The following is a 27,792-nucleotide window of genomic DNA, read 5'->3' on the forward strand; positions in this document are numbered from 1 at the left end:
TATGTACAGTGCGACATAAAAGAGATGAAATTAATTAATTTGGAACTAATTTTTTTTTCATTATCTGGCAACCCTGAATTATCAATGCAGCTGTCAAGTTGAATAAAAATTTGTTGTTTATTTGGTGAAGTTGAGATAAAATTGTTATTTTAAACAAGAAATTTACTCAAAAAAGGAGAAATCATGAAAAAGGTTAAACGTAGCGGTGTCCGTGATGCCATATATAAAGTTTTCATTCGGTGTTTCTCATAATTTCAAGCTGAAAAACGAGAAAAATATTTGGAAAACGTTTACAGACGTACAGCAGATTATACCGGTGAGATTCCATTTATTTTTGCTCAGTACTACGTAAAATAGAATATTCCATTAGTGACGAGTGTTTAATGTACGTATCTATGGCGATTATTACGTTTTTGAAATTTAATTTGAGGTTATTTGTATGTAAACAAAAACTAGTTTTTAGAGTGCGACCAGCACAATTTGAGTCAAGAAGTTATATCCAATCAAACCAGCCTTAAATAGTATAGTGATAACTATTTTCATACAGCTATCTATGAATCCTTACTTGCTACTTACTAGAGTGGACGCAGGGATCCAAAGAGAGTGAGTCTTGGCCTCCGACATAAAAAAAAAATAGTTTTAAGCTACTAAATAAATATGTTAAATGTACTATTTGATTTTATTCATCTTAATTCGTTTGTTATAGGGGTTTCTGAAAGCACAGTACGCAGGATAGTGGAGCAAGGGAGTAAAAATGAAGGAGAATATCTACAAAAAATAAATAAAAATATGTAGTTTTCAAATCACCTTGTTTTTTTTACCTGACGGACCCAGAAGGAGCGTAATGTGTTTGAGCCTTAGGTTTGAGCTGTATGTATGTATGTTTGTTTGTTCGTATGTTTGATTCTATGTGCGCCTCTGCTGTCTAAATGGCTTGACCGATTTCTATAAACTAATTCCAAATACATTTAAGTAAAATTTGACCTAGGTAGGTCATTTAAAATACTAATGTATTTTTGGCTTAAATTTACACGATGATGAATGGAACAACTTTAAATCGCGGTATTTATTACTTTTTATTTTTTTGATTTTTATTCTATAGTATCAAGATTGCTTGCGTCGCAGTATCAGTGTTGCTATATGAGCGACGGTGGCGCCCTCATTTTTTTTCATCTCTTTTGTGTCGCACTGTACCTATGATAATGGATATGGAAAAGGTATGGTTGTATTTGTAAAGTTCTAAATTATTTCGTTTATTATAGTATACGTTGGTACATATTTGACTACAAAATTAAATATTCTATGCCTTATTCTGATTGTTTTAAATGGCATTTCACAAAAGTTAGTGTTCTTTAGACGTATTGTATATATTCTACGGCAGTAGAAAAAGATTGCAACCTTTTCAAAAAAATGTTCATATTTATTGAAGTGAAACTTCTTTATCGGGGTTGGACAAAAATTTAGTGTAACATTTTTGCGTTACGCTGTAGGCGTGACATTTTTGCGTTACGCCGTAGGCGTGACATTTTTGCGTTACACGTCAACTTTTTCTTATCTTTAAGTTTCACTTCTTACGTGTGTACTCTAGTACACGCACACATTTTTTACTCTTTATTACTGTACATTATAACTTTCGTCGTTTATTTTAAAATCAGAATATTGTCAAAGAATAATTATAATTATATTTTGTTTTTGTTGTATTATAATTAATTATTAAATTCAATAATTACTTGCAAAAACAGTATAAATTAGTAATAGTAAACTATATATTCAACGTACAAGTGTTATTTCATGTGAAATACGTATAATTACGTGACTGAAGCTGCGTTTTGTATAACGTGGCTGTCAACGGCAACGGAAATTCAAATTCGAATTTCGTCTTGGATAAACCAGGGGAGTACTAGTTTTAATATATCTTATTTAAAGATACACACAACATTCCCATTCATTTAACTAATAACACTGCTCATATTTTATGAGTAACGTCACAATAAATACATGAGCGCATAGTTATCGTCTCACTTTGCTTGACAAGTTGGAAGCAATTTAGAGGACAAAAACTAATAGCTCCAGACAAAATATACTTCATTTCAACTAAAAACTACTTTTTATCTATTCACTATCTATCTAACACAAGTAAATTTTTAGTAAAACTGCATCATAAATACAATTTTTTAACATCTATTTCACCTGTTACAGCAATTAAAATTACAACATGCTGACCCGCAAGGCGGTGGCCAAAGACATGGAAAACAAACTAAAGGCCACATTACAGGATTTAAAGGCTTCACAATCCCTGTGTGAACAACTCTTGCTGGAGAGAGAGGAACATGAACTTGAAATCCAGAAAATTATAAAAAAGAACACAAGTTTGAAGGCCGAGCTAGCTGAACTCCACACTCAATATATAGACAGCCAAAACAAGTGCACAGCCCTCCAAGACATTGTTGACAGCTTCCAACAGTGTTCCAATGACCACGAGAAGGCTCTCAGTCGTATCGTTGAGCTGGAATGCAGTTTAATGGAGGTTCAAGAAGATAACTCCAAGCGCCTATGCACTTCATCGAACAGTCTTCTTGGTGAACTGCTTGAATGTGGACAGTTAAGTGGCTTTGAAAACAATACAAAAATCAAGCTAAATTCACATAATAAATTAAAAAAATATCTCAAATTAAGTAGGTTCATTAAACGCACTAAATCAGTTATGAGAAATAGATTTTCATTAAAAAATGTAGCACAATTGCAAATTAAAAATAATAGCCTTTTGAAAGAGTTAGATAGATATCATAGGGACTTAGAACATTATAAAATGATGTATGAGGTAGAAACTACAGAACTTAAGGAGAAAATAGACTCATTAAATGATACATTATATGACCTCAACCAAAAATATTCTGCTGCCCAGTTACAAATTAATGAACACATAAAAGAGGCAGATTATATATTAAAGTTTAGTATATGTACTGCCAAAGCGAGTACATATATTAAAGTTAAGCAATGAAAATATAGAACGCTTCGAGTCTCTGACCAATAACTATGTATGTAAGTGTTCCATAAGTGACAATGAGCAACCGTCGCCCCATAAGACCATTGACTGCACTAACATACATAGTATTCAACCAACGGCAACACTTTCATCTAGTAAAACAAAACATCTTTCCATGCAGGAAATTATTGTGTTGTCAGATAATATAGGTCAGGGTTTTGGCGCTTTGCTTAACAACTTAGGGCATAAAGTTACTAATTTTTGCACTCCTAATAGTTCATTTACATATATCATGAATTCATTAGATAATTTTAGTTTTAATGAAAATAGTATTGTTATTATATTATACGGAGATAGTTTTAATTTAAAAAAACATGACATTGATATAGGATTTCAAAAAATGTTAAAAATTAGTGGTGAGACAAAATGTAAATTTATGTTATGTACATTACCGTATTTGCCTGGTTTGACACAAAATTAATATAGGTTTATCTATAATATTAACTTGAAATTGTATAATTTAACAAATCATCATAGTGATGCATTTATATATTTTGACTTAAATTCCTGTATAAAATCTTTTTGTATGACAAAGAATACAGTGTATCTGCCATTTAGATATAAGAAAGAACTTGCTATGTTAATAGCATATAAAATTATTAACCAGTCTGGTACATGTTCTGTATCAGACCATCGATCTACTATAATTTTATGTAGTAGTAATTATATACACCAACCTAGGTTAAGTGTTGACAGGAAATTTAGCCCTAAGCTAGATTTAAACTAGTATATAAGACAACAGCTAAGCAGCCTTTTTCCATTGTACATCAAAATATTCAAGGCTTGGCTAGCAAATTATTAGAAATAGAATTATTCTTAAATCATTATAGTATTAAAGTTTTTTGTGTAACAGAACATTGGCTTAAACAATGTCAGTTGTTAATAAATGTTGATAATTATGAGTTAAAAAGTATATACTTTAGGAAACATGCTATTCATGGAGGTTCTCTTATTTTTGTACACAATAGTGTAAAATGCAAAGAACGAACTGACATTGTTAGTCTATCTGTAGAACGCACCATTGAACTGTCCTGTGTTGAACTTGAGCGTTACATTATTGTTTGCGTTTATAGGCCTCCTTCCAGTGACTATAATATGTTTGAGACAGTCATGGAAGAAATATTAAAGCGTTTGAGCAGAAGTGAAAAGAAGGTTATAGTATGTGGAGACTTTAATATTGATTTACTTTCACACACACAAACGGCAACACGAATAGTTAATTTATTTCAATCATTTAATTTACATAAACTTTTTGATGAACCCACACGAATTACACCTAGTTCTGCAACTTGTATTGATAATGTTTACTGTGATTGTAACTTTTTAGAAAAAAATATTCTCAATACACTGACTTCGGATCACTGTGGCCAGAAAGTAGTTTTTGAATGGGATTGCATACCTACATTTAAAAGAATTAATGTTAGGCCTATAACTAAAAAAGGCATTCATAAATTTAGAGATAATATTAATAATAAATTGCCTGGCCTGAATGATCAATCCTTTCATAATAATCCTTGTGAAATGTTTACAAATCTTTTTAATTTAATTCATAATGAGTTTGAAAAAATCTTTAAAGTTAAATCTTTAAGTATTACCAAGGATTTACCATTTAGCCAATGGGCAACACCTAGTATACACAGATGCAGGAACGTTTTATATGAGTTATATGGCATGAAGCAATATAACAAAGACATGTCATTTCTTAGTTATGTTAGAAATTATTCAAAAACTTTTAAAAAAGTTTGTTTCACTGCCAAGTGCTTGTATGTCAGAGATAAAATACGCAACTCTGATAACAAAGTTAAAACGGTTTGGTCAATTATTAATGGTGAAATGGGCAAAAGCCAATCAAATAGTACCATAAAACTTGTTAATGCTGGTAGGGTCATTGACAAAAGTGCTGATGTTGCGCTTACTTTTGAAGATTTTTTTAGTAGTGTCCCTGTTAGTATTACCGAAAAATTGAATTCGTCATCAGCGCTTGCGGAGTCCTACTTGAGGGACCATGTTGCTGAGTGTAATGTATTATTTGAATTGCGACATGTGACTGCAGAGGAAATTGTTAAAACTTTTAAAACATTAAACTTAAAAAAAACATGTGATCTCTGGGGAATGTCTGTAAATTTAGTAAATAATATTATAGAAAACATTGCCAACCACTTAGCGTTTATATTTAATCAATGTTGTGACTGTGGTATATTCCCTGATTTATTAAAGTTAAGTAAAGTAATTCCTTTATTTAAAAGTGGTGACCAAGAAGACTGTAATAACTATAGGCCAATTTCCATTTTACCAACTTTGAGCAAAGTCTTCGAGAAATTAATTTTAAACCAATTATGTAGTCATTTTGTATCAAATGGTTTACTGCACGCCAAACAGTTTGGTTTCACAAAGGGGCGCTCTGCTACTGATGCTGGAATAGCTCTTTGGTCACATATATATAAAGCATGGGAAAATTCAAAGAATGCTTTAGGGATATTCTGTGACCTTTCTAAGGCTTTTGACTGTGTAGAACATACCACTCTATTACGGAAACTAAATTTTTATGGTATTAAAGGTTTATCTCAGGACCTCATAGCTTCATATCTTCAGAACAGGGTACAAACCGTTGTTGTTAATGGAGAGAAATCTCGCGGTGCGCCGATTAACATAGGTGTTCCGCAGGGATCTATCTTAGGACCGTTTTTGTTCTTAGTATATATTAATGACCTACCTTATTATTTGCAGGATATGTGTGAAATAGTACTGTTTGCAGATGATACCTCATTAATATTTAATGTGGATAGACATGACTCAAACGTTGACGAAGTAAACTCTGCTCTTTTACGCATATCCAATTGGTTCACTGCTAATAATTTATTATTAAATGCAAAAAAAACAAATTGTGTAGAATTTATCCTTCCAAATGTAAAAAAGGTAAAAAGGGATATTATTTTAAACGGGGAGGTATTATACCCTGTGGATTCTACTGTTTTTCTTGGATTGACACTAGATGAGAAGTTACAATGGCCGCCCATGTTGCCGCCACCGCTGCTAAGCTTAGTTCAGCTGCATATGCAGTTCGAAGAATAAGGCATCTCACCGATGTAGACACGGCTAGATTGGTTTATTTTAGCTACTTTCATAGCATTATGTCCTATGGAATTCTTCTATGGGGCAGGGCTGCAGATATTGAAACTATATTTATATTACAGAAAAGAGCCATACGCTCTATATATAATTTACGTGCTAGGGACTCACTAAGAGATCTCTTTAAGAATACTGGTATCCTCACTGTACCATCACAGTATATATTTAATAATATTTTATATGTACACAAAAACGCAGACTTACACACAAGAGTAGGAGATAGACACTGTTATGGCACAAGGAACAGAAATAAAATTGAAATGCCATTTTACCGGTTAGCTAAAGTTAAAAATTCATTTATGGGTCAAGGTATACTTTTTTACAACAAAATTCCTCATAGTATTAAAGAGTTTAGTAGTGCTAAATTTAAGAATTATGTAAAAAACGTCTTAGTTCAGAGAGCCTATTACAGCATTAAGGAATATATGGAAGATAAAAACCCATGGAGGGTTGTCGCGTGAGAACCGCAGGACAGTTCTTTGGCATATTATGATAATATATACGTACGGTTACTTACATATTTTGTAAAATTAAATTGTAATACTGAAATGATTTAAAAGAGCAACTATGGAGTTTCTTGCCGATTCTTCTCCATAGATACTGCTTTCCGAATCGGTGGTAAATGATAAAAATATGTATTGACGTTTCAAAAGTGCTTCTCGAAGAAGTCTAATTGAATAAATAAATGTTTGAGTTTGAGTTTATATTACTTTACCCTCATTCTCATCTTCCTCGCTGAGCCATTTCTGAATGTCGGACTGATACATTCTCCTCTGTAATACTTCTTTTGTTCGCGGCCGTGTGCCTATAAATGTTACTTGCATCTGGAAAATTAATTCGAATAAGTATTTACTCTATAGTATAGCTACTAGCTTATTATATTATCTGTGGTATATTTCTATCTATACTAATATTATAAAGCTGAAAAATTTGTTTATTTGAACGCGCTAATCTCGGGAATTTCTGGTCCGATTTGAAAAATTCTTTCGGTGTTAGATAAGCCCATTTATCGAGGAAAGCTATAGGCTAATCATCCCACTAAGACCAACAGGAACGAAGCACTGCGGGTAAAACCGCGGAGCACAGCTAGTTTGAAAAGAATACATTTTATGTTGTTTTATTTACTTTCTTTTTAAGTTTAATTTTTATTTTATTTACGAAATTATTTAAAAAAAAAAACATGCCCATTTGAATACATACAATACTAGCTGTGCTCTCGACTTCCTCGAGGTCGGACTTCGGAGTCAACAAGACTAAATTTTTCATTCAAAATTGGCAACATTTTTCACTGACTTTCATTGACAGTCGACACAATATATAATATTTTCCATAACTCACAGCCATTTCTAATATCTTTTAGTTCATATAGTACTATTCAAAATATTTTTTAAACATGCGCTATTCAACACGAAAATATTTTCCATTCAGACCATTTTCCCAAGATACCCACAACCAAACAAACAAACTTATCCTTCCATAAACTTACCCCAGGAGTCAAGTGTGTTCTCAGCTGGTCTGCAAGATCTCCACTCGCTCCAAGTCTCTGGGCTTCTTCCCAACTCGTGTGTACTTCCTCGTGAAGGAGTTTTTCCTCTGAAATGTAACCATGGCAACGTTAAATTATTATGGTATTACCACAAAACAATTTAAACCCAGTCTAACTTTAAACCAGGGATCTGTCACTTTAATAGTTGTCTACTAAGAGCAATTAACCTATAGAGTTCTTATATTAAGACAGAACAAAATACATATTTTCTAATCTACTTACTCTTAGTCAATAACAGCATAAGCCAGATTGAGATAGCGATAGAGTATCTGCACTGTCTTCAAACGTAGCGCGCCGGCAGTCAGTTTGTTTTCCAACCAGCTGGTGGGCTCAGTGCGTCAAGTGTTTTTAACGAAATATTTAGAAAATATAAAGTGTACAGTGTTTCTTTTTATTTGTCAGTGTGCTAAAATAACTATTGTATGTTTAGCAACCGGCTATCACTAGTCGAATGGGAGTTTTGGATAAAAACAATGTAAAAATATCTTTCCATCGGTAAGTGATTTTCAGCAAATTGATAAATATTTATGTTTTAAACCTATTTGAAGGTTTTATCAAGCGCTTTTTTGTAATTTTATGTTGTAACTGTAACATTTACCCACTTTATGGGGTTGTGGAATATAAAATAATGAAATAATTTTTAAAAAACGTCACAATAATATCACGTTTGGCATTTTATTTACCACCGTAGTGTTGTAACACATCTAGCGTATATTATCGATTTATGACAAAAAATCTATTTCATATTAACGTTGATTTATTTATTTTGTTTCATAAATCAGATTTATATGTAGTTGTTGTTGCAAATAATAGATGTAAATTTTTTACCGCAGGAAAATAAAACATACCACGTGGTTGTTTTATTTGCCCTATGTGTTTTAGTTTTCGTTTGTTGTTTATTAATTTCTCTTTCAGATTATTAATAAATTCATTTTGTTTTAGATTTCCAGAGCTAAATAAAAAATGGGTATAAAACGTGAGACATGAGTTGATTGGACGCCGCCACAATTTGCAATATTGTGTTCACTGCATTTCGAGCCTACGTGTTATCAAGATGGATACTCTAGAAGAATTGTGCAATCTTACGCTTACGTTTTTTTTTTGTTCCTGTAGATAATAAATACATTTGATTAAAGAGAGTGAATTTTTATTTTGAAATTTTTTACACATAAGTTACCTACTTTAAATGTGTAACTATGTGAAAATTAAACGGTTGATTAAATGACAGTTCTCATAGATGAGAAACTACTATTGAAATACATACTTAATATACATGCGTTTTCAAAGAAAAACCCGCATAGTTCCCATTCCTGTTGGATTTACGGGATCAAAAGTAATTTTTCCAAATTTCATTGTAATCGGTTTAGTAGTATTCGCGTGAAAGAGTAACAAACATCCATCCTCACAAACTTTCGATTTATTAGTAGGATGTTAGGAAAATGTTTTCATTAAGACTGTCCTTTTATTAACTTGTTAAAATGCTGCATGATTCCTTCATGCTGACTGTGCCTTTCTCCTCACTCCTTTAACTTTATCATCATTTCCTTCTTTATTTTAAATTACATTTCAAGTTTTAAAATTTCTTTTATAATGTACTAACTTTCCGCCCGCGTTTTTAAAGAAAATCCTGCACAGTTCCCGTTCACGTGGGATTTCCGGGATAAAACCTAACCTATGTGTGTATGTACAAAATTTCATTGTAATCGGTTCCGCAGTGAAAGAGTAACATCCCTTCTCACATAATTTCGCATTTATTATATACGTAGGATTAAACAAATAATGTATTCAACTGAAATTAATTATAAGTTTTGTTTTTTTATTATTTATTATTTCACGAAACCGTAAATGCAAAATACATTCACGATTTTATCGATTGAAGCACATCCCATCACTATCACCTTCTATCTATCTAAATACGTACCTATAGTAAAAATGGTGCCATGACTATGTTGAAACGTAGCTTGTTGTCTATAGCTGTCTCATTCTTTCATACGACGTTTTCTTTAGATAGAGAGAAACAAATATATGTAAATTGTATACGCTCGATACAAGTACTCTATAGGTTAATTGCTCTTAGGTTGTCTATGTGAAATACGACAAAACCAGATTAAAGAGAACCCGCGCTTCAAGTTTAATTGAATTATTTTAATGATTACAAAAAATATAAATAAAATAAATAAACATAAAAAAATGTGTGCGTGTACTAGTGTACACACATAATAAGTGAAACTTCTTTATGCAACTTAGCAGAAATACGTCGAATCACGCGTGGTAGGGATAAAAAAAGAAGGCGCGTAACGGAAAAATGTTACACTAAATTTTTTTTCAACCCCGATAAAGAAGTTTCACTTCAAAATGTCATTATAAAAAAATAAATGACATTAAGTTCTTTATAAATATTGGAATAAATTACCATCTCTCTTAGTAGTGCTCCTCTTGTACTGTATCCTGAATCTGAACGCCTCTAACACACTGGCCACCACTATCGTTAACACCACCATTGTGAATAGATAGAATACCTGTAAATTAAATATTTTAATTAAAATTTTGTTATTAAGCTATTGCATAGCTTCTATCGCGGGACTTGAGCGCGGGGACCGAATCGAGAAATTCCGTAACGAAAAAACCTCACGCTCCCCACTCCGACGGGCGGAGGCGTGGCTGGAAGGCATAGCATGCAAAAGCTTTACCGCAGTCCCCGAGTGCCACACGTCGTTTTTAGTTGTCTAGTTTAAAATTATTAGATAAATTGGAAATGGCCTTTATTGAAGGAAGGCCAAATTGAAAGAAAATTTCTCTGACCTCTCGATTGGTTACTGATTCGCTTTAAATTTTCTATATTTATATTCCTCTACGGTTGTATCTATACTAATATTATAAAGATGAAAGGTTTGTATGTACCATAAAATAGATCCTGCTAAACTGTCCAGCAACAGTGGCGAAAGCGTTCATTAAAATAAACCAATTATTGACAACTGTTAATTCAAACAACGTCACTCCACTCGTTAGAATGTTCTCGAAGTTATTTAGGTAGTAATAGCCGAGGGGAGTCGAACTGTTTTCTGAGTACTTGTAGAAATCCTCTACTGTGGTGTTCCTGGAATTTTGATGAAAATAAAATCCTTAAATAATTAAAAAAAATGTAAAATTTACTGTCGGAGTTGGAGAAAATAAAATAATTAATCTGGATAAACAATTTTCTTCAAATTAATGTGTAGACAACTATAGACAAAATCACGCTCAAAACTTGTCTGAAGCAAAACTCTGCCTACACATACACTATAGGCAGAGTTCAATGAGTGTACGCAATACACTTTGAACATTATTACCACAATATAAGGTGCTCATTTGAATGAATTTTTAAATGTTATCCACGCTGCGCCGCTTGCACATTTTGAGAACCTTTTAATAGAGAATTTTGAGTCTGCTTGTTTATGCGTCAATGGTTTTGTAATATTTTTTTGTTTTTGAATAAAAATGTTTTCTATCATTTTGCATGAATACAAAAATAACAATATCCCAATATTATTATCATTTTCAAAGGTTCTAACTCTGTCAATGTTTATGGGTTGAGATCGTTTACCATGAGACGAACAACCAGCTCGATTACCCGGTCTATTACAGAAAAAATCAGTACATTTCTTAAATACATAGCGTTTAACAATCTAAAAACAAAATAACTCACACACAACAGTTCCTCAAGTTATATCCAGCGAACAGTTCCATACCGACAATCGCGAAGAAATAATACATGACCAACATAACACAGCCCGCTGACGACATTAGTGGAGAGAGGAGTACTAATGTACCGAATACGTCACGGTAACGTTTTTTTAACTTGTAGAGACGCATCAACCTGTAATATATTAAATATATGCACCATTTATTAGCAAAATAATATTCCAAAAGACTTTAAAACTCCATGTCTCAAAAAATAACAAAAAATTTAGTTCAAACTTAACATATAATAAAAAAAACATACCTCAACGGCCGGAACATAACAACAATAAACAACTTCGGCGCAATCGTAAGCAACACGGCTCCCATCAAAGCTAGTAATGTCACACTCAAGTCGAACACGTTCCAACCACTCTCCAAGTATACAGATAAACCACTGGCCATAATGCGTAGACCCGCTTCTAGTAAAAACACTGGAAAATATAAAATTAATTATTAAATATTTTTCAGGACAATTTTCACACACGGCACGATCTGATCCCATACTAAGCTTTCGTTTGTGTGATGAAAACCAAATGGCTGATAAACATACATATATATATATAATATTACATAAATATTTATATAGATAAAACGCCCAGGCTTATCAGAAGTTCATCACACAAATATTTGCCCTGGGTGGGAATCGAACCCACGACCGTTGGCTTAGCGTTGGTGTACCATTTGTGACCGCGCTGTGATACAGTTGGAGCGAGGGGCACATCTGCTAATAATTTAGTGCTCAATTAGTGCTGCCCGTACAAGCAAACAGATTTTCAAAAAAAAAATTCAGTTTTTTTAGTATACATAACTGTGGACATAACGATACGAGCAATCATAGAGCTGAAAGATCACTTTAGAATCGGTAGTGGTGAAATTGATTAGAGTTACTTATTAGTGCTCAATTAATGATACCGGTAAACCCAGAAAAATTACAAAAAAAAAAATCATTTTTCAACTGCTCGCTAAGAAAAAAATTATGAAAAATCTGTTTGCTTGTACAGGCAGCACTAAATTATTAGCAGATGTGCCCCTCGCTCCAACTGTATCATAGCGCGGTCACAAATGGTACACTGCTAGCTTAATGAAAAGTTAGCAGTGTTCTCATTTTTAGTCCTCCTATCACAGCACCAAATATCTGTTATCAGCACTAAATTAGCACTTAATGAGCACTAAATTTTGAGATATAATACGAGTGATTCTGCTGACTTAACCTTTCTAGCTTAACAGACGTAAATTTTACTCTTAAGGCCTCTTTCAAAGTTTCACTTCAAAAACCTATATCTCAATGAATCCTAGCTATCATATAGTTGTATCTATTAGTCATATGTTAGTATTTTTTCTCATTTATAAGTGCATAAAGAAAAAATAGATAATCCTTAAACATCCCCATGCTTAAAAGTTTCCATACTCACGAGTAAGGAACAGCCAAGTATCCCACGAAGCGCAGAGTAATCTCGCGCTGTCCTGCAGATCGCCCGCCGCTTCTAGCACGCGTAGTACCATTGATACACCATTGCCAACTATTAACGCATCTGGGAAAACAATAAATTATTGTAAAATATTGTTTTTGTACATTATTGTAATTGTAGTGCTTAAATTAGTATAGGGATTGACATCAGACGAAGATCAGCAAGACGTATGAATTAAGAATTGTTTCAAGAATAAAAAATTTGATGTGGTTTTTCCATTATTGTTAAAATGGGTCGTAAGACTTTTAATTAGAGCCATAACCCAACCAAACAAAATAGAAAAGAACCAAATCCTTTCAAATTACATGAATGGGATATTCATATCTTATACTTAATGTATGGAAGCGATGAATGTATAATTATTGGATATTTCACGTTTTATTAAAAAAAATATTACTGCAATTTTACTCATTAGGTATACTTTTGTTCTCAGTTATTTTTTTTTATTTCTGAAATAGTTACGAAATAATCGCCTGTGGAAACTTAACGATTATAGGTACTCTTAACTTACAAAAAATAGAAGTCCTAACAAGAAAATAACAAAACTTTTTGGTCTACTCACAAATCAAGTACTCAAAGTACGGCCATCTTACAACAACATGTGCCAATCTCCCCACCGGCTCGAACACAGAGCGCGAATACCACGGCGCTCTTGCCGCTTGTGCAGCCCAACGGAGCGCGAAAACTTCGTACACGTTCGCGAATTCGCTGCGGGATAAACCACCCGTGTTCGATGTGTTCAGTTGTTTGAACATCAGGTACACGTCTAGACCACCTGTGGATACGAAATAATAAGAAAAAATTGTAAAAAATCGTGACTTTTTGTGATTTTTTGTGATTTTTTGGTGATTTTTTTGCGAATTTGTGTAGCTTGGCTTCAAGTGTAGGTATATAAGCAGTATAGTTATAGATATTTTGAACCAAGGGAACTAAATAAATGACCTATAAGTCTACAAAATTTAGGCGAATAAATGTCCCATGAAGCAATGTACATACTATAGTGCGGTGCGTAGTGTCTCAGCAGCCCCGCAAAGTGTCTCAGTTTGACCGCATGCGGTGCGCGGCGGGACACTAACAAGCGAAACGCTCGTCTCGCTGCCCCGCGCCGATGTAACAATAATGCACGGCATTTTTCACGCTCTATGCGTGTGAATGTCTCGTATACTACGGCAAGCATCTGTTAGAAAGAAAATAAATATTTCAGGACAATTTTCACACACGGCACGATACTAGCTAGCAACACAAGCATTGATTTATTACTGTTGAAACGATAGCACTACAAGCGGACTGTTGAAGTTTTGTGTTCCTAGTCACCAAAAAAATTATCATGTTGATCAAAAATTAAATAAGCCAAATAATAAAACCATTAATTATAAATTTATAAAGTATTTGAATGCCATAAAACCAAAAATATCAAAATTAAACCATTAACTGTCAAAAAGTTTTAAAAGTTAGAATCTGATATGATTTTGCGGTACATTTGAAAAATTCCAGACGAAATATCCCGTAAAATTTCACTTTTTTAATAATTAATTAATAAAATATAACTTACCAAATTCATGAGTACATAAAGTACTGTAATAATATATAAAATGAAGAACACGGCGTACCACTTGGACTTCGCGTATGACGGCATCATTACATCTGGAAAACTGAAAAATATTTTTTTATGCTTCACTTTCGAGAAGGAAAATATATTTTTATCATATACCTAGGAATTAAGAAACACTGCAAACTTCGTTAAAATGTATTCGAAGTGATTTTTAAAAACATTTAGGCACTCAAAAAATCTACACATCAACTTATTTTTTTATCTGTAACTAATTTTTTGCTGTCAAAATACAATTAAAGGTAAGCAAAGTATTTTAATAAAAACAAATATAATATCTTAGAGCTAGCGCGCAAGAGCAACTTTTATCTTCGCAACTATTTTGTCTCTCCCATCAACGCGCAAGCTCTTATTTAATCGGAAAACATTAGTCAAATTGCAAAAAAAAATATTAAAAACTTACTTGGCTGTAGTCAAAAGTACGAACATACTGACAAACGAGTCACTTAATGTTTTAAAATGTCCATTGTCTATATGTTCAGAGAATAGGTAATATCCCAATAAGGAATACGTCGCTACGAAGAACATCAGTAATCCTGAAGAAAAAAGTAAAAAGAAAGGTTCATATATGTGTTTTTTACAAGCTGTCACTAATTAAGTGTAATAGCAAAGGAAAATAAAGTTGTTCATACACGGATGTCGGATACACTCATAAGATCGCGACATATTTTTTATTTGTTAAATTCTTAAAACTCTATTTGTACACCCCTGACTGAGAACGCCCATACACATAAAAAAACTTTGTTGCGTAAAGGAGTAACACATAAACAACCAACTTTCGCATTTATAATAGAAGATGATTTAAAATTTTCAACTACCCGCAAAACCAAAACTCACCCAACATATCCAAAATGGGCGGTAGACTCTGTAATATCTGTCTTATAAACCGTCTCACGCCCCCACAGTGCCTTGTGTCCACTAAAAATATGGGGCGAAGCGCCCGCGTCACTCGGAAGTGGGAGGACTGTCTGCAGAGTACTACTACCGCTTCGAGCACCATTATTAGGAGTGTAATACCCTGCAAATTTTTATCTATATATGTAAAAACGTGGATTTTGATATTCAATTTTACATAAACAAGTAATTAGCAAAAGAAAATACATATTTCTATAGATTGGGTTATTTTTCTAAATGAGCATTTAAAATATCATAAAAATGTCCGATGCAAAACTCTGCCTACACGTTTATGCGACAGAGTTTTCTACTAAGCGATTAAATATAGACTTTGAACATTACTGCCAAGTAATAAGGTTAAAATTTCAATGAATATTTTAAGCAATGCCACTCGGACATTTTTTGACTATCGTTCAATAAAATTAAGATTACAGTTAAAATAAACTGTTTTAAAAAGACAAATAATATTATATCCATGAATAATATAAATCTACCTTAATCATAGTGCGCTTATGTTTAAATATGGTCCCCCATCCAATCCACTTCAACTTGAGATGCAATTCGATTCCTATCACCGACAGCGCCAATAATTCTATCGTACCGTGGGCCCATACTGGTAACTGAAAATAAAACATTATTTATATAATTAGAAAGATATGGACATGTTATTTAATTAAATGTTGACCATAGACAACAAGTCTAATGTTTTGTATAAAATGAAATACTTAATTCAAATATTTTATAAGATAAATACAAGTAGGTAGGTAGTTTTAGAGTTTTCTTTAATACTAGGTATAAACTCAAACATAATAATAATTACGTAACGGTGTTATATGCGTGAAATGTCACTTTGACAGCTCCGATAACATAAGTCATAGAGTGACAAAAAATCTACAATTCCTCTTAATCGCTAACAACTTTTTCTTGATCATAACAACTTGTTACTACAACCATACTTGTAGAAAGCCATCATTTCCAAATTAATACCAACAAGATTTATTTTTTATACATTTTATTGGTAGGCTACAATATAACATATTTTATCTTTAAATTCTGTAAACCTCACTTCAAAAGCCGGAACAGCGGGGTCTTCAGTGAACGCAAGTAGGATCAACACCAACGATGCCAAGAGATCCAAGCCATGGTACCAAGGGTTGTGGACTCGGAGGTACGCTGGCAGTTCTTCAGGACTGGAGGGATGTGAATCGAACTTCTCATTGTTTAGGCCTTCCTGGAAACGAATATCGTTCATAAGTAAAAATAATGCATAAATGTTAAGATCAAACTGATTTATTGTAATTAATTATTATTCCGATTAGGTAACGTAGTAAGTACTTAGTTAACTGAAGGAACAATAAGATACGTATCTTAAACTAACGTAATTTTGTTACTTTTAGATAGGTATCTGTTTGCTTCTGCTTCAGTTAAATTTAAGAAATATGCGTTGTATTGCAATTTTCTCAAATTTATCACGTTTTTACATTAATGTCGTAAAGATATAGATAATATATATACGTTCAAATACGTTTATATCATTCTTTTGAAAAATACTATTTACTTGGAAAACGTTCCAACGGTTTATATTATTTTCCTCCATCAACAAATACAAACTTTATTAGTTAACAGATATTATTAGTTTGAACTTTGAACTAATTACATAAATGGCTAGTACGTTACAACACGATCCTATTCTTAGTTGCATAACATACTCAAACTTAAATAGATTATAAAGATGTACTTAATCTCTCCATTGAAGCTACTTACAAATAGTTTTCTACCAAAACCTTTAAACGTTATAAATTACTGATCCACTGGAACTTTTTACACAGTTGCTATCACGAACAATCATAATTCATAACGGTGTATATGCGTGAAGTGTCACTTTGACAGCTCCCGTAGCAAAAATAAGCGTAGGATTCAGAAAAAAAAATATTTTTTCTGTAAATCACAGAAATGTGGTACATAATAAAATATAGCCTTTGTTCGTTAGGGATAAGGTATTATTCTAATTGTAAAAAAAATCCATTAGTTTCGGAGCCTATTCAATTCAAACAAACAAACAATAAAAATTTTCATCTTTATGATATTAGTGTAGATAACAAATTCTTACTACAATAATACTTGTACCCTACCTCTAAATAAATAGCAGCTTCATGGTAATTCATCTCCCAATGCTCGTCCTCGGACATCTGCAGGCCGGTGTGGAGGGAGGACCGGCTGCCCATGTCCAGGGTGTTCGCGTCTCCGCCGCCATCTGAGCCCGTGCGAGAGTCTGGAAACATTAGATATATAAATTAGTATTTTATGTCTCTTTTCTTCCTACTAGTTACACATGAACATTGCAAGTGCGAGTATTTGTCTTTCTGTTACGTCGCAACAAATCGATTTGATGTATGATTTTTAGATTTTTGTATCTGGGGAAAGTTGGGAGCCTAGAAAATCTATACTAATATTATAAAGCTGAAGAGTTTGTTTGTTTGTTTGAACGCGCTAATCTCGGGAACTACTAGTCCTTTTTGAAAAATTATTTCGGTGTTGGATAGCCCATTTATCGAGGTAGGTTATAGGCTATATTTCATCACGCTACGAACAACAGAGGTGGAGCCACGGGGGTGAAACCGCGCGGAGCTGCTAGTGTTATTATATAGGCCACTTTTGACTAGTTTATAGAAGATATTCCTATCCTTGACCATGCAATAGAATCCACGAGTGAAGCAGCAGCTACTGCTACCTCATTAGTCATACAAATAAGTAGGTACCTACTGACAAATTCGAACGATAGATGAATAATTTTGTCGTATACGTATAATGAAAAAAATCCTTATAGAAAATAAGGTTCTCAGTAGTCGAGGGAAAGTCGCGGATTTGAAACCCGCACAAACAATTTAATATTATCTCAAATAATTGAAATATTTTAAAAGTATGTACATACTTACACAACAATTTGCAGTAAATATAACTTTCTCATGATGGTCACTCAAATGAATGGAATCTTTTAATTAATGAGAGAATTCAGAATAGCGGGTGTTTGGAATTTAAAATAGGTTTCTTTACCTACTTATTTTATTTCATTTAATTTATTATCTATCTATCTGTGGCATAATCAAGCATTTCAAATAATATTAATAATCAGTTTGTTTGTTGAAAATTGTTGATGTAGCAAGTTCATCATTTATTAAGTAAGTAGGTAGGTAACTAGTTAAGCTAATAAAATATAAGGTTATTTATGGGTTATTTTGACATAGTTGCAATTTATACACTATGTTTATGTATGTTATCTTTGTTAGTAAATATTAATTATTATAATTAAAACTTAGTTCACCTTTTAAACAACTATTAATATACTAACAAAACATCAGAGTGAAGTAAAAATAAACACGAATTAACACTAATCCGATTCCTACGCATATAATAATTTATGGAGCGTCTAACATAAGGTATAATAATATTATTTATTTAATAAATAATTCAAGTTTATTTAGTACAATAAGCATTAGTTAACAAGGTTAACATACCAAAATTATTAGGGAATGCTGAATAAACTCTAGCAGTCACTTGATCCTTGATAACATATTATAAAAACTTATCTAACCTCATTTTTAATTATAAAAACAGGCGTTACCCGCCAAATCATCGCAAATCTGATTTTTATTACTATCGTTTATCAGTGATAATGAGTATGGTTGGCAAAACAGTATCACAACATTATGAACCTAGTTACTATTATTGTTCTATTTTTATCGAAATGTCATAACGTGATAGTTATTAATAATATTAATATGTAGGTAGTGCATCGATTAATAATACGTACCTATATTTAGGGTGTTGCGTTGAATTTGGTAAATACGGTGGTTTTCAAAATGACCAATTCCATTATAGTAGCGTAAATTTTCTTCTTCAAATTAAAAAAAACTTAATACTTTTCAATTACTTACATGGAAAACTTTGGTATATTTGAATAGAAATCATCGTATATTCAAGGTACAATGGTATTTTTTTATGTACCTAAGTAAATAGGTACGACTACAAAAATACCTAACTAAACAATTATAGGTTTTGCTGACGGTACTTACTGTTACTGTTATCTCGTACAAACAGTAGCTGAGAGTAATTTACTGTACTTCCGAATAAATCGAGTCAAGGTTTTTGATAAATTGTCATACCTACGAACATTTTTATTTTCGAAGTTGTAAATGAGGATGTATTATTACATTGTACAAAATATAGAAACGATGAAATTAAGTTTCGTTTGTATAAATTGTTTTTTCACATGCTATTTTTAGCTTCACTTGTATGTTTGTATGATGTTCCTTCCAGACAGCTTTAATTTAATTTTTATACATTTACTAGCTGCGCTCCGCGGTTTCACCCGCGTGGCTCCGCTTCTGTTGATCTTAGCGTGATGATATAATATAGCCTATAGCCTTCCTCGATAAATGGGCTATCCAACACCGAAAGAATTTTTCAAATCGGACCACTAGTTCCTGAGGTTAGCGCGTTCAAACAAACAAACAAACTCTTCAGCTTTATAATATTAAGTATAGACTATAGATAAAGGATCGGTAACAAGACAATCTAAAGCGTATTTTTTAGTTTTAACCACGAGTATAAGTATCTAAGTAGTATTATATTATCTGTGGTTTTAACTATTTTATAAAGCAAAAGCTTATTATAACTATAGTGGAAGTATTTGCCTGTATTTCCATTTCTCTTCAATATTATATAGGTTGGTAAATACTTCCCGTATTTCCCTTTCTATACAATATTATACAGTGAATGTATTGACCACATTCAATTCATTAATAGGTATTTACTGAAAGTCTAGACTTCACATCCCTGTGTTTTAATAAGATTAAAGGTAACTAACTACCCACTGTGGTCTTTGTTCTCCTATTATTACATACCTACTTATATGATTAACTAACTGTCCGTCCGCGGTTTCGCCCGCTTTATCTAAAAACAAATTATTTACTAAAACCTTCCTCTTGAATCACTCTATCTATTACTTATATAAAAATCCCATCAAAATCCGTTGATGGGATTTTTATATAAGTCATTACTTATTAAAAAATCCCAATCACAAATCATCATTATGATTTGTAGTAGAAAAAAAATACAACTAAAGTTGTTGTTTTTTTTCTACAAATCAGACGAAACCGCGCGCGGAAAGCTAGCAAACAATGCTGGAAACTAAATAATAGCTGTGTTTTACCTGAAATAAAACACATATTAAATACTTACCTATATTTGAAGCTTACTTATTGAGAAGGTTCCTAGCTTTTTCCGCCTATTTTCCCTCTCTTTCTCGTTGTATATATGCTATCTCTCTCGCACACGGCACACCTCCCACCAGGTGGCGCGGCCGGCGCACGATAATGTGCAGGCGCTAGATCTTCTTCATTGAGTCGAAATACTCAACAGGTGGACGTTAAGTGTAAGCTTCAAATATAGGTAAGTATTTAATATGTGTTTTATTTCAGGTAAAACACAGCTATTAAACACTTGACCGTAATTTGAAGCTTACTTATTGAGACCTGTTTGTTACCCACCTGGTGTACAATATATGGACGCCAATGTGAATTTGAATAGGTACATAAGTAATTACTTATTTCTTTATTTGAAAGAGTAAGGTGTGCAGATAGTATACCAATAAATCACACAAATTTTTAAATTTTCATATTATTTATATTAACAATAAAAAGTTAATCAAATAAGAACCAAAAAGTAAATCATAATGATTAAAAGTATTAGAACTTATGAGATTGGTTCAAGCGTACCTTAGTTAACCTTTTGGGCTTGAAAAGTTAAAGTTACTACAATTTCCACTATCTTTAGCGTAAATCTGCGAAAGAGCAAGTAACGACTTTTAATTACGCATTTAGATGTTACTTACAAAATTAAGCAACAGCTCATCACCGACGAGGCAAGAATACCTCAAACTCAAACCTTTATTTATTCAATTAGACTTCTGTAGAAGCACCATTGAATCCTCATAACATAGATTTACCAGCTGTCTCAACTCACACAGTTCTAACCCAACCTGCTACTAGCGGACAAGTAGAGACCTTGGTCTTTACTTTTAGGGTCAAATAAATTAAAAGGTCATCCCTTGGATAAGGTAATAAAATAAACCAGGTAAGCGGTTTAAATTATAATACAGATAATATGTAACATCCAACCAAAGCGTGCGGTGTCTATTAATGTTTAGAGCCAACGCCACCGATCATAATATAAACATGGCTGGTACTTTCAGTGCAATGCATGAATTATTTATTTAAAACTGATAGGTTTTAAACTCTGTACTGGAAACATATAATGAACTCAAGAAGTTAGAGACTAAAATGATAAGAGCTTATCTGTGTCCCAAACCTGCAATTACTACAGCTAAGTACGTTAAGTTTTAATCAAATTAATTTTAAGGTATAGTTATGGTTTACATCAGAACTTATATACCAAAAGTCTCGGGACTACATAACGTGACTTATTTATAATGAAAGTGTTTGTGCATAACAGTGGGCCGACACTTTAGAACATCGTTTTGGTTAGCCTTACATTATCAAGCAATTTTAAACTTTAATCGATGTGTGTTGGAGTTCATATTATATTGTACTTTTCCAATCGTGAATATAGTAAGCCACCATTTAGAAAAAATAAATAAATATTTCTAATGTTGGCCTCTCTGATTTAATAATATATATAAGTTATAAAATTAATTTAGTTTTAATTATTTATTATTATTTCTTCTTTTTTTTAACCTTATTTTTGTATATTTTAGTTTTAACTTGATATATAAATAAATTATTTCTTTCTTCCTTCGATTTCTTGTCAATGGTCATAGACAACTTGATGTTGATTTGTTGCATGTACGGTTGCATGAAATTTTAAATTCAAAATGGCGTTTATTGTTTGTTTTCGGATAGAGCAAGAGGATAGTTTATAAAATTTGTTCTTCGTTTATCGTAGATTTTGTTATTTACTCGGCTACTAACTGTACATTAAATTATCCCAAATACATTTAACTGAGCCTGTTCTTCCAATTTGTTGTTATTTCTGCCAAAAGTGAAAAAAGTGTTATGTGTAAATGATTGTGATTGCGAATCAATATTTGCAATATGTAACCCAATGACTGTTCATATAGGAGGATATTATATAATAATTGCATAACAATTTATGAGAAAATTTCTCTAATACATGTTCTGCCTGAAGAATCAATTGGAGAGGAGATTTTATTATGTGCAAACAGCAAAGAAAACAATGGCTCTTGTATAATTCCAATATGGCGAATCGAACGGCAACCATGCATAATTGCATAATATTATATTATTGGAATCGAAATTTAGAACGAGATTATCCAACAGAAATCCCGCTAAATATTCAAAGGAAAAGAATAAAATGTGAATCTAGCTGTTGTATTCACATAGTTACTATAGAAGCCGAATAAGTCCTACATCATAAGTAGGTACATGCCTAATTAAGATAGGTATTCAGTAAAATTCAAATGAAATTATTCATTTTTGCTGTTTATAGTGAGTTTTAATATTATATAAAAATGTTATACATAATAAACTTATTGATCTACATTGTTGATGTTTTATTTTTCCTTCCTATATATTTAATTATGAAACTATGAATAGGGTTAGTAGTGCTGTACCGAGCATCGATAATTGTATCGATATCGATACGAAGTTTTATCGATACTTGTTCTCTTAAAGGGACATCACTAGCAACGTGAATTTTTAAATGTTGGTAGCAATGTGGGTCATTTTTGACGTGCACTTCTCTATGTTGGTATATAAGATTCACGGGAAGATAAGGAATGCTTATGTGTGCGTGAGCTCGAAATCGAAGTACTGAGTGCCGTCTCTTCCTATATTACTTGCTCTGTGGTGCATAACATCTAGGCCATCAACAGCTATATGAACGTCAGATAGGAAATGTGCCAAAGGAGAATGGCAAACTCCCATAGGACTCTGGGCCTGATCGTTACACTGATGATTTATGGGTGATTAAATAGATAAAAATATACAGACTCTATGAATATAATAATTATAGATCTTTTCTATGGGATAGCAGAGATATTGGGATATTGATTAAGATCAATTTTGAATATAACGTTACTAAGGCCCTTCTGCCATTAGGTACGATACTTCTAGAATACGATACTCGCGTAGAATACTACTTAGATATTTGCTGGCTACCCGATACTCGCATATTATGCGACTAAATTCATCATTATTGTGCCTCGTTTTTGTGGACCGACGTTATAATAATAATAATTCATTTATTTATTGCAACAACAGTTACGTCGTTATGTCGAGCAATCAGCAATTCCAGTGACGAAGAAGCTCTTGCAGTTTTTCTTTTTTATAGAAATAGAAGACGCCAACGTAAGAGTAAGAAGTACTGGATTCATCCATATTTTGAAAGAAACATAAATTGAGAGAGAGAGTTTTTGTAGCCGAACGAGAACTACAACATGATGATTAGATATTTTTATCTTTCTAACGAAAAGATACGCGCGAGAGTCGAGACGCGATGCAAAAGCGACCGACACGGTGAGTAGTGCTATACTAGTCGCGGACGTGTAGGATACCAGTAGCGTAGTGTGCGAGCCTACATAAAAATGTATGTGAGATACTCCGCGGCGACTAGTCTCCGAGACTTGCAGGATACTTGAATCGCCTATGCGTATCGTAATGGGAGAAGGGCCTAAAACTTCACTCAAATGTCAAACAACAAACATAAACAAATCACTCATATCTGACACAATTATGATTAATAATTTGACATTTTATTAATGGCCAGCTACCTAAATAAAAATGTTATAATTATTATTGATTAAGTAAAACATGTTTATATTTTATAGAATGATCTAAATAAATTAAGATATGTGTTAAAAATAAGTTAAGTTTTGCTTCTGATTTATAAAGCATTTGAATTCAATAAAATTAAAAATAAAATATAGACATTCATTCGTATTAATCGATATATTCGACTTTTTTACTCCTGACAACACTGACAATCTCTGCTTGATAAGACCGGTAGTCATAGAAATCTAAATAACAATGCCGGTAGTGAACACATTATCTTTTTTTTCAAAGATTTGTTTTCCCATAGAATCAGGAGTAAATATTTTACCAAGAATTACTAAAAATAATATAATGAATTTTAAATATATTATGATTTCTGTAACAGTTAGGCCCAGTTTCGCCATTCTCCTTTATCCAGTAAGTAACAAAGGTTTTTAATTATACTTATTCTAATTCAACCAACTTCTACTAGCTACTCCGTATGTCTTTTGGGTAGACGGAGGCAAATAGGATTTTTCTTCCGACTATAACATTTGATATTTGGAAAATGTATACATTTCTGTATACCTTCAGAGTCAGATTCTAGTGGTGCAGCACTAAACACTGTCTATTAGGTGAATGGTGCTGCTGACCGGGCCTTCAGTTCTGCTTTCCAGAATACCTTCGCCCTTCTCGGTGCTACTACTACTGAAATAGCAGTACTCTTACACGTCGTTCAGGCCTCGAACTGACTAGGATTTCTCATATTATCGTTACAACCCTCGCTCGCTCTAACGAGAACAAATTATCGCTAAGGAATTCTGCTGCAGGACAATGGCAACAGATTAATATGCATTATTATGTTCAGGAATATGGTGCGTTCTGAATACTATCGTCGTCTGAAGGTATCTCCTTTCGATTAACTGCATTAAGGGTGCAGATCTGATCCCATTTTTGTTCCGTAGGAATGCTACGACTGCCTAAACGTTAAACTGGACAAAGAAAGTTGCCCTGAATATGGTCGGTTGTTCCAACATCCCTAATATGGCTAGCTTACCTTAGTTACCCCTTGATTGTAACTGCTACCAATGGAGGCACTGCTCGTGGGTTGTCCACAGTTTTTCGAGTGCAAAAATGAAGAACTGAACTCGTGGGGATCTATGTCGAATGAATCTGTTTTAAGATTATGAAAGGACAGTTGGTTGTGGATGCGAAGACAGGACGTTACTTTAGTCATCTGTAACCACCACGAGAGGCAGCCACGGACAGTGATATAGTAAGAACTAAACTAGCAAAGTTTAGTTGGCTTACTAGACTTTGTCATGTTTAAAATGCAGTATATCATCTGTATAGAATTGCATTTATGACCATTGATAAACTTAATTCAACCGCAACCACGAGAAGCAGGCACGGATATCGATATAGCAAGAACTAAACCAGAAAGGTTTAGTTCGCTTATCTGGTATATTTATAATGTTTCAAAAGCCGTATAGTCTGTATTGCATTGCATTTATTGCCCCCCCCCCCTTCAAATCAAAGAAATGTGAAGTCATCTGGCAGAGCTTTCTCGTGAAGGGTAGGGGTTCCAAGTAATATCTAATAATACGAGGCTTTTGTTTGGAAGGATTGACCTTCCGTTATTAATTATCCTCTATCCTAAGTAACTCAATAGTCAGAATTCACAGTACTCGTTGAGTCCTTAAACGTTTTACGTTAATAGTTGCATATAAGTTTATTATATAATATAATAATCCTGGTGGGATGACAAGAAACTTGTCTAAGCAAATGATTATCCTAATCCCTCAGCGATTTATTGTTTGAGCCCTGAAGAAAAACTCATGGGTGCCATAATGAGGCCAAACGGGTTGATAAACGAGTCGAATAAATTGCCTACAAGATCGGGCAACTAAAGTAGGCCTATGAGAGGTCAACTATACATAACCAATCGTAATTTGTTACATTCAATCGCTTTGCGATTAAAAAATCTCTTCAGGTGATTTTATGTGAAAATTGGTCGGCTAGTGCCATGGAATTACGATAACAAATATACCATTGACACAAGGCTTGGTGACAATCCTGGAAACCACCGCCACAAATCATCTGCGAGATGATATTTGATCCGACTCGCCTCCCTTTGTTGTGATTCTCTGCATTGTGAGGCTCTGCATTGGTAAATACAATTTGTTCAAGTCGCAATTTCCATAATTGATAAACCAATGGTGGTTTCCTGATTAAATAAGCGTAAGCTAACCTTTTAGGATACAAAGTATTCATTTCATGCGTCCATTATTTAACGTCTCTTACCTATTTTATTGTATTTATTAGGTTATATTACTATACTTATATTGTATAGATGGCCCACTGTGAATTAGATTTCAAAACCTTTTTCTACCTACCTTAGAAGAGTGAAGATCCGTTACTGTCATCTCTAACATTTTCGTGGGTCCTCGTTGACGAAAGCAAATATCTATGATCATTTTAATGATCAATCCTTTGTATATTTGCACCAACCGCAATCAAAGCCCCGCGAGGGCCGATATATATTTGCACCATTTCCCCGTGAGGGACGGTCGTAATCAAAACCCCGCGAGGGCTGATATATATTTCCACCATTTCTCCTTGAGGGCGGTTGTAATCAAAGCCCCGCGAGGGCTGATATATTTGCACCTATTTCCCTGCGAGCGACAGCTGCGCGAGGGATGTTTGTAATTTGAAATAAGTAGGGCCTTCCCAAAAATACTTAATAGTCACCCTGCGAGGGTGGGTTTAACCTGGCTAACGAACCTAACCTGCGAGGAGTAGCGGTTAAACCTAGCGGCCACATTTATGTAATCTGCTTCGAGCAAGATTTAAGGTGCTAATATAAAATTAGAAGTTAATAATCATTTAAAATAATAATATAGTAACAAGGTACTTTAACTTATTTTCCAATGCTAGCAACAGCTGTCCAGGATGAAATAAGAATTGATTTGACAATGGTAATTAATTGTTATGTATATATAAAAAGAAGGCTTTAACTATTTAATAAAGTCAAAATTCAAATCATTTACACAAAATTTTAAAATGAACTTCGATTCATATTTAATTTAGTTCATACAATCGATGTCACATTTAGTTGCTTTATATCCGTTAACATTCCTTACGAACGCAGCCATACGTGGCCATACCATCGTAGGACGGTTTTATTGCACAAAATAATCTCCGCTCACCCGCAATTTTTTACTTTTTGTCAAGGTGTACAAGTTTATAATATTATTCTAAAACGTTAGAATATGTGAATAGTAAATCCTTTGAAATGTCTCTAAATTTAATTTCTAATTAAGGTATCTCGATAACTATACGATAACGTCTCTTTCCAAACTAGAAAATTTAAATGTAAAATTTTGGCACTTACTCGTTTTAACCAAAAAGTTGCATCATTTGAAACATAGGAAACGTAATATAAATAAAAGTAATCTTCAAACCAAAATTGCTGTGTGTAATACCTATGTCTATTTTCGCTTATATACGGATCAGATTAATACTCATAAAAGGACACGTATAGACTACGGATACTTTTGAATGTGTGGTACGTTCATGGTACCTACTGA

At 33.1% G+C, this 27,792-nt stretch overlaps 2 protein-coding genes and 1 long non-coding RNA gene across 7 annotated transcripts in view; 2 read left to right on the forward strand and 1 right to left on the reverse strand.

The window, feature by feature from the left end:
* The window catches only part of LOC123700547 (two pore channel protein 1-like), a 37,740-nt gene that overhangs the window by 1,394 nt on the left and 8,554 nt on the right, over nucleotides 1-27,792 (reverse strand). For 4 of the 5 annotated variants that reach the window (XM_045647793.1, XM_045647795.1, XM_045647794.1 and 1 more), the window contains 15 exons: nucleotides 17,546-17,685; nucleotides 16,480-16,644; nucleotides 15,908-16,033; nucleotides 15,357-15,537; nucleotides 14,923-15,055; nucleotides 14,463-14,562; nucleotides 13,907-14,087; nucleotides 13,473-13,685; nucleotides 12,854-12,973; nucleotides 11,704-11,872; nucleotides 11,407-11,577; nucleotides 10,623-10,818; nucleotides 10,135-10,240; nucleotides 7,662-7,768; nucleotides 6,891-6,999 (listed from right to left, as the gene is read on the reverse strand). In XM_045647793.1, the coding sequence (XP_045503749.1) occupies nucleotides 6,891-6,999; nucleotides 7,662-7,768; nucleotides 10,135-10,240; nucleotides 10,623-10,818; nucleotides 11,407-11,577; nucleotides 11,704-11,872; nucleotides 12,854-12,973; nucleotides 13,473-13,685; nucleotides 13,907-14,087; nucleotides 14,463-14,562; nucleotides 14,923-15,055; nucleotides 15,357-15,537; nucleotides 15,908-16,033; nucleotides 16,480-16,644; nucleotides 17,546-17,685 (2,217 nt within the window). Of the gene's footprint in view, nucleotides 1-6,890; nucleotides 7,000-7,661; nucleotides 7,769-10,134; nucleotides 10,241-10,622; nucleotides 10,819-11,406; nucleotides 11,578-11,703; nucleotides 11,873-12,853; nucleotides 12,974-13,472; nucleotides 13,686-13,906; nucleotides 14,088-14,462; nucleotides 14,563-14,922; nucleotides 15,056-15,356; nucleotides 15,538-15,907; nucleotides 16,034-16,479; nucleotides 16,645-17,545; nucleotides 17,686-18,928; nucleotides 19,041-27,792 lie in introns of those variants that run through there. The other variant, XM_045647796.1, reaches the window with a different exon arrangement.
* On the forward strand, nucleotides 12-803 carry LOC123700549. The gene is made up of 2 exons (XR_006752625.1): nucleotides 12-316; nucleotides 707-803. It is a non-coding gene; the product is annotated as an uncharacterized LOC123700549 (long non-coding RNA).
* LOC123700548 lies at nucleotides 2,203-3,759 on the forward strand. Its single transcript, XM_045647798.1, has 2 exons — nucleotides 2,203-2,939; nucleotides 2,980-3,759. The coding sequence occupies exons 1-2, from the start codon at nucleotides 2,216-2,218 to the stop codon at nucleotides 3,465-3,467; spliced, it is 1,212 nt and encodes a 403-aa protein (XP_045503754.1). The 5' UTR covers nucleotides 2,203-2,215; the 3' UTR covers nucleotides 3,468-3,759.

This window comes from Colias croceus, chromosome 19, assembly GCF_905220415.1.
Source record: "Colias croceus chromosome 19, ilColCroc2.1".
In the NCBI taxonomy this organism is placed as follows: domain Eukaryota; kingdom Metazoa; phylum Arthropoda; class Insecta; order Lepidoptera; family Pieridae; genus Colias; species Colias croceus.

Bases quoted from the DNA above. Each gene is read 5' to 3' on its own strand.
- LOC123700548 (XM_045647798.1), top strand. From the start codon at position 2,216: ATGCTGACCCGCAAGGCGGTGGCCAAAGACATGGAAAACAAACTAAAG. The intron at 2,940-2,979 runs ATATATTAAAGT...CAAAGCGAGTAC, and splicing joins ACACATAAAAGAGGCAGATT to ATATATTAAAGTTAAGCAAT.